This window comes from Hypanus sabinus, chromosome 15 (genome assembly GCF_030144855.1).
Source record: "Hypanus sabinus isolate sHypSab1 chromosome 15, sHypSab1.hap1, whole genome shotgun sequence".
NCBI classification, from domain to species: Eukaryota; Metazoa; Chordata; class Chondrichthyes; order Myliobatiformes; family Dasyatidae; genus Hypanus; species Hypanus sabinus.
Window position 1 is genome coordinate 56,068,922 of NC_082720.1, and position 7,865 is coordinate 56,076,786.

General features: G+C 39.6%; 1 protein-coding gene across 1 annotated transcript; it reads left to right on the plus strand.

Moving 5' to 3' along the window:
- Positions 1 to 1,509: 1,509 nt before the first annotated feature.
- LOC132405232 (protocadherin gamma-C5-like) lies at positions 1,510 to 6,191 on the plus strand. Its single transcript, XM_059989919.1, has one exon. The coding sequence runs from the start codon at positions 1,510 to 1,512 to the stop codon at positions 3,895 to 3,897; it is 2,388 nt and encodes a 795-aa protein (XP_059845902.1). The 3' UTR covers positions 3,898 to 6,191.
- Positions 6,192 to 7,865: the final 1,674 nt, after the last annotated feature.

Consider the following 7,865-nt stretch of genomic DNA (forward strand, 5'->3'; position numbering starts at 1 on the left):
CACAGGGCTCGGTATTGGGACCACAGTTGTTTACGATTTACATCAACGATTTAGATGAAGGCATTGAAAATAACATCAGCAAGTTTGCTGATGATACTAAGCTGGGTGGCAGTGTGACATTTGATGAGAATTGTAGGAGAATTCAGGGTGACTTGGATAGGTTGGGTGAGTGGGCAGATACTTGGCAGGTGACATTTAATCTGAATAAGTATGAGGTTATCCACTTTGGGAGTAAGAACAGGAAGGCAGACTATTATCTGAATGGTGTAGAGTTAGGTAAGGGAGAAATACAAAGAGATCTAGGAGTCATTGTTCATCAGTCACTGAAGGTGACTGAGCAAGTGCAGCAGGCAGTGAAGAAGGCAAATGGAATGTTGGCCTTTATTACAAAGGAAATTGAGTACAAGACCAAGGAAACCCTTTTGCATTTGTACAGGGCCCTGGTGAGACCGCACCTGGTGTATTGTGTACAGTTTTGGTCTCCAGGGTTAAGGAAGGACATCCTGGCTGTAGAGGGAGTGCAGCGTAGATTTGCAAGGTTAATTCCTGGGATGTCCGGACTGTCTTACACTTAGAGATTAGAGAGACTGGGCTTGTACACGCTGGAATTAAGGAGATTGAGAGGGGATCTGATTGTAACATATAAGATTATTAAGGAATTGGACAAAATAGAGGCAGGAAATATGTTCCAGATGCTTGGAGAGTCCAGTATCAGAGGGCATGGTTTAAGAATAAGGGGTAGGTCATCTAGGACAGAGTTAAGGAAAAACCTCTTCTCCCAGAGAGTTGCGGGGTTGTGGAATGCTCTACCTCAGAAGGCAGTGGAGGCCAATTCTCTGAATGCTTTCAAGAAGGAGCTAGATAGGTATCTTATGGATAGGGGAATTAAGGGATATGGGGACAAGGCAGGAACCGAGTATTGATAGTAGATGATCAGCCATGATCTCAGAATGTCGGTGCAGGCTCGAAGGGCCGAATGGTCTACTTCTGCACCTATTGTCTATTGTCTATTGTCTAAATGGGCATGGAACCTATCTGCTCTTTTTTGCATACTGAGTAAACTTGCAGGTCGTGTTAAATTTACGGCCAAAATGCCATTTAATGGGTATTGTTACAGCTTACGATGATAAACGTTGAAAATAAAATAAATTGAGCAATTGTATCAAACAACTACATTTTCTGATGTGCACCATTAAATATAGGAGAACAGTACAGCTTTAAGAACATCAGCTGTAATTGACGAAAAGAACTGGTTGTGTCGCTGTCTACCAATGAAAAACTCAATTTCACAGTTAGATCCATTGCCCCTCCCCCGCCCAGAATAAAATGACAGAGTCAACGAAGAGACAACCATTACGTGCGTTTACATTACGGTGTTAACCTGAGGCGTAAGAAGTCTGTCTGGTTAGATTCGGTACTTATCTGCCTGCGTTTACGTCTTGTAATAAGGACACGTTCGGAATGAATTGAGCAGAGGCCTGGATTTGTAAATTAATTGACTGCGGAACAATGGCGTCCAAATCCATATTAAGCATCACTGTAATTGCACACAGTTTTATCGTCTGTGTCCCGGATCAAATTCCTGGGCAATTTCGTTATTCTATTCCCGAGGAAATGGTCGAAGGGACAATTGTTGGGAATATCGCTCAAGATTTGGGATTGGATGTACCGCTTTTGTCAGCTCGTAAATTTCGTCTCAGCTCTAATGACGGAGAACGGTACATGAAGGTTAGTTTGGATAATGGGCTTTTATCTATTTGTGAAAGAATCGACAGGGAACGTATTTGTGGGCAAATAGAGTTGTGTACTATACCTTTGGAAATAATGCTGGAAAATCCATTAGAGGTGTATCGCGGCGAAGTGGAGATTCTTGACGTAAATGACAATTCTCCTACATTTCGGGACACACATTTTGCCTTACAAATGTCTGAAGCCATTCCACCGGGGGTACGTTATCGACTCAACAGCGCGGAAGACGCTGATACTGGAATGAATACTATCGCTAATTATACAATCAGTTCGAGAGAGTACTTCAGTCTGAAAACACGGAGAACCGAGGAGGGTATTATAATTGCTGAGTTGCTGTTAGAGAAACTTTTGGATCGAGAGCTCCAATCATCCTTTCAGCTGGTGCTTACTGCAGTGGATGGTGGGAATCCTCAGAGAACCGGAACAGCTCAGATTCTCATTACTGTACTGGACATTAATGACAATCCACCTGTATTCGAGCATGATGTTTACAGGGGCACTATTACTGAAAACACACCACAAGATACCGTTGTGTTAACAGTTAAAGCAAACGATTTGGACGAAGGGCTGAATGCAGAGCTAACATATTCTTTCAGTGATGTTATTACTTTGCGAAGAATGCGTGATTTGTTTTCCTTGGACCCAAAAACTGGAGAAATTCGAGTCAAAAGGCCGCTAGATTTTGAAAAATCAAACAGCTATTCACTCGATATTCAAGCTGTTGATCACGGGTCGCCTGCGATTACGGGACAATCGAAAGTGCTGATTAAGGTAACCGACGTGAATGACAACGCACCCGAGATAAAAGTGAAGTCAGCCACAATCCAAATCCCGGAAAATGCTACGCCCGGAAATTTAATCACCTTGATTGATGTCATCGATCGTGATTCTGGAGAGAATGGTCAAGTGCGCTGCGAAATAGCACAGAACGTCCCGTTTATGCTACAAAGATCGTCCAATCATTATAAATTAATTACAAGTGGAACGTTGGACCGTGAAACTGTGTCTAATTATAAAATACTTATTTCAGCCTGGGATTTGGGGTCACCGTCTCTGTCAACAAATGTAACCATCCATATCATAATTACAGATATAAATGATAATGCCCCACGCTTTGCTGAATTGCCCTACAACTTTTACGTGACTGAGAATAACTCTCCTGGCGCTTCTCTCTTTGCAGTAACGGCTTTAGATCCTGATCTGGAGCAGAATTCCTATGTTTCTTATTCCATTCTGGACAATTACATTCAAAACTTTCCAGTGTCCACGTACCTGAACATTAACTCTATGAACGGCACCATTTACGCTCTGCGCTCTTTTGACTATGAGGAACTGAAAAGTTTTCAGATCCATGTTCAAGCCCGTGACGCTGGAGTGCCACCGTTGAGCAGCAGCGCTACTGTGAATGTCATCATCCTGGATCAAAATGACAACGCGCCAGTGATCGTTTCACCTTCAGAAAATGGTGGATCATCAGCCGTGGAAACCCTGCCCCAGTCAGCGGCTCAGGGGTACTTGGTCACCAAGATAATGGCCACTGATGCAGATTCCGGTCAGAACGGGCGATTATTTTACCAAATGGTGAAAGCTACTGATCCCAGTTTGTTTATTATTGATCAAACGTCTGGTGACATCAGAACAACGCGTAAAATCTTGGAGGCGGATCTCAACACGCAAACGTTGACAATTTTGGTGAAGGACAATGGGCAGCCTAGCTTATCTAGTACAGTTACCTTTCACATCACAATTCTGCAGAATAGCACCGAAACTCCCACAAAAAACAGCAATTTAGTGAGAAATTCAGAATCTTTTTCCGATCTAAATCATTATTTATTGGTTATTTTCAGTTGCACTTCCATTGTCTTCCTTCTGCTTATCATTGTGCTTATCGGGATCAAATGTAAACAGGAGAGAAGTAACCCCCAAGAGTGTACATCGCCCAGTTATTTTTACAAACGTGGGGAGATGCAGGACACTTTTAGTCGAAGATCTGCAATGGAGGAAACTTTTCGCTATCCTGGTACGGACCAGGTCGTCCGCATGCCAGGACTGCCTCAGTACTCGGTCTGCCTGTCTCTAGAATCAGCGAAAAGCGACTTCCTTTTCTTGAAGCCGTGCGGCCCTGTCATCTCTCAAGCCCAATGCTAATTTACGGAGAACTACAACATAAACGTATGCTTATTTTATGTGTGCTTACTTTTGTTTATATTCTGAGATGTAGGATACTATGGTAAAGTATTTTAGACCATATATCTTTTCAGCAACTTATTTTGTAATTTTCTGTTGCCAAAGAATATAGTTGTCATAATGGTCAACGATAAATTTACATCAACCTGTATCCACCCGTCTGAGCGTGGCATCTGTTACCTTTGGAGAATCTGAAAGCAGCTCTCTTACGTACTTCTGCACCCAACATCAACTGCGTATTTTTAATCCTGTCGAAGTCCGCAAAGCAGGCCCTTCTTCCACCTTTCTCCCTTGACCCCATCCAAAGATCTGCTTCGCAGGGAGAAGTGATTTGTATACAACATTTCTATTCTAATCCTGAAGCATATTAATTTGGATAAATCCCCGTGACTTGAACCAGCTTTTCTTGGGATATTTTGGGAAGCTAGAGAGGACATCGCAAAGGCCTGGCAGAGACATATCCGCAGTTTATTTTTGTCAAGTTTGAGGTAGATATTATTGGCAGAAAGTTTAACAAGGGCTTCGACTTGTATCTGTACAGTGGTTTAGACTGAATGAATAAGTCACATGGGATCCAAGACGAGTTAAACAGCTGGATAAAGAAATGACTAGAGGAATGATTCAGAGAGTGCTTGCGGAGGGTTGTAATTTATGTTGATGGCCTGTGGTTAATGGGAAGTCAAATGTATCAGTGCTGAATTCATCCTTATTTGTTATTTCTATGTACTGTTTGCACGAATATAATTCTTACTCGGTTAGTATGTTTCTGGAAAATATCAGAAAAGTGAATGCGCTAGAGAGAGAGAAGAATATTATCTAAGCTAAATTCAACGTCTGCTAGATAACTGTAAAAGTGGTCTAAGAAAGTTAGATAAAATATAAGTTAGGTAAGTGCGACCTGTTGCAATTTGTTCCATTAAACCAGGAAGTGTGTGCACATTAATTCCTGCAAATCTGAAGGGCATCATAGAACAGAAAGCTAAAGGCGCAGATATATCGTTGCCTGAAAGTAAAGACAGCGGTACACAGTTTGGGGGAGAAATTATTTAGTCTATTTACTTTCATAAGCCACTATTTAGATTACTGATTCCGTACTTTATGTTGCAACTCTGCGGTTCGTTGGTGAGTTCTACACTTACAATATGGTGTGCCGTTTATGTTGGCCCACGAACGGAAAGATATCAATAGCTGGTAATGGTAGAGAAATATTTCGCAAGGTGCTACCAGTACTGGAGGGCTTACTCTATAAGGACTGGCTGGATAGGGTGAACTTGTTTTAACCAGTAAGATAGGAGACGGAGCATTGACCTTATGACGGAGTATAAAATCAAACTAAGACAAATAAGGGTTGATTTGATTGACATGTTGGGCGGCATTGACATGTTCAGCCAAAGAGCTGACCTTCGAGTTGTATTACTCCCAGACTCTAATACAAAGAATTGGTCATCGCAATGTGTTTTTTTTCTGCATTGGTGAACCAAAAGCAGATTGGGTGATTGATTGCAGCGCACAGGCGCTTAAACATGCATCCGGTAGTTTACCCGTTGATTCGATGTTTCATTAACACGTTGACCTTTCTGAATCTGGCTTCCCGCATTGTTTCAAAGAGGCAAAGGCAAGACAGCAAGACTGAAGGGTAACACTTCACCTTCCAGTTGGGAATGTTTCAAAATTTAATTTTGAATTAATTTTGTTGTTTCTTTCTAACTGTCTGAATCAAAGCTGATCTAACGGTCTACCGCCTGCACACAGGCCTTAATGCTTCTAGATACTAATTCCACCTGCGTGTATTAACTTCATATTTCTCTAAACTTATACCATAAGTTTAGTGACATGTACAATGACGCTTGAACATATCCTGCCTCCACCGCCCCCTCTCGCAGCCTATTTCCATTACCAATTACAATTGTGTGAAATTGTTCCTCCCAATTCCCCTTCAATTTTCTGAATAATTATAAAACCATAATGCTAAAATGTGTAAACTTGGAATACAAAACCAAGGTAATTTAAAACATTGAAATTTATTATCTAGGATACAAACATAATGCAAAATGTTTACATTTCACAAACTTGATGTGGTTGCAAATTGAACTGGAGCTTGGTCAAAATGACCTGGACGTTTGTGAGTGTGCGTTTATTAATGGTGATCTTGTTTCTTAGCAGAAAGGATTTTGCTAAGTAAAATACCAGAAATAATGATAAAATATGGTTCATTCCGAGAGCGGGGAGCATCTGAATATTTTATCTGCTTTAGACTTGTGCGCAACTATTTAATAAAAATCACATTCTACATTTTCAAAGCAGTGTGTTTTTCGCTTTGATAACTGAATACAGCCCCAATATCTGCTTAAACATCTTCAAATCTTCAAATAATTTAAACGTTTATTCTGTTATTACTACGCTCACTTTTGAATACTCAATATATAATTTGATTTTCGTCGCTCACGTGAGAATCAAAGCCCTTGCGTTCAACAATTTAACTGTTTGTTACGCCAAATAAATTATGGAAGGTTGTTAGAGCTACGGCAATTCTTCGGATTTGAAGTGGCGTACCAAAACGCACGCATTTAATGCTAGAGGAATAGATAGAGTGGACAGCCAGCGCCTCTTCCTAAGAGCATCACTGCTCAACACAAGAGGACATGTCTTTATAGTAAAGGGTGTGAAGTTCAAAGGGGATATTAAAGGAAGTTTTTTTACTTAGAGTTGTTGGTGTGTGCAATGTACTGCCTGATTCTGTGGTGGAGTCAGATACACTAGTGAAATTTAAGAGACTACTACACAGGTATATGGAGGAATTTAAGGAGGGGCGTTATATGGGATTCAGGGTTTCAGGATCGGCGCAGCATTGTGAACCGAAGGTCCTGTACTGTGCTGTATTATTCTATGTTCTAGGATATAAATTTCCTGTTTTGGGGATTGTATGTGTCTGAGGAAATTATCACATCAACATGTACAATGAACACTTGGAAAATATTGACTATATATAGCATGATATTTTATTATTATTTTTTATTGAACACAAACAACAACAGAAACACTAGACAAATGCTAACAAAGACAAGGCATAATCAGCAACAAATATATAACTATTAACTTTAAATATACAATAAACAAGAAAATCCACTCTAAATACTGTTGGACAGAAGGAACTATAACTAAAAGGAGCCACAAAACAGAAACATTTACAGAAATAACCCGAAATGTTGACAAATTTGTACAGTCTTCTCAGCTTTCTGGTTGCGGGCAGTTTTCAGAGTATTATCGTATAGTTTGAAGTCTGACCTAAAACATATAAATGAAAGTTTCTTATTGCTCTATTTGCATTTATGGATATAAAATTTGCAGTAACTTAACAAAAGATTTATGGTAAAGAAATGATACCTATGAGATTTGGTATTATTAGTAAACCCAAACAAGACATATACAAAGCAAAAAGAAAAATCAACATTAATATATTGATTTATAAATTGACAAGCATCAACCCAAAATGTTTAACACATTCGCAATCCCAAAACAGATGAAATAAATCCTCTGGATGTAAACCACAAAAAGAACAGTTAGTTTCAATATCAGAATTAAACCTTGTCAAATAAACATTGGTTGGATAATATATATCTATAATTTTAAATGGAATTCTTTAATGTCATTCCTCAATAAAAAATTATTAACTAAGACGTACATGTCCTCCACCTCAGATTCCTCAAGCGACTATTTTAAAAACTAACTGCCGTAGGAATAGAAGTAATGACTTTTTGAATCAAACTTCTAATACTGTTATTTTTTTAAAGGACAGAGGAAAACAAATCTTTCCTACAGCTGTACTGGATGGATATAAATTGGGTAATTCAACTACCAAATATGATGTCTTGCTAAACAACATAATTACACCAGAGGGAACTGCACTCAGAACAACAGCAAATTCTTTT

Bases quoted from the DNA above. Each gene is read 5' to 3' on its own strand.
- LOC132405232 (XM_059989919.1), top strand. From the start codon at position 1,510: ATGGCGTCCAAATCCATATTAAGCATCACTGTAATTGCACACAGTTTT.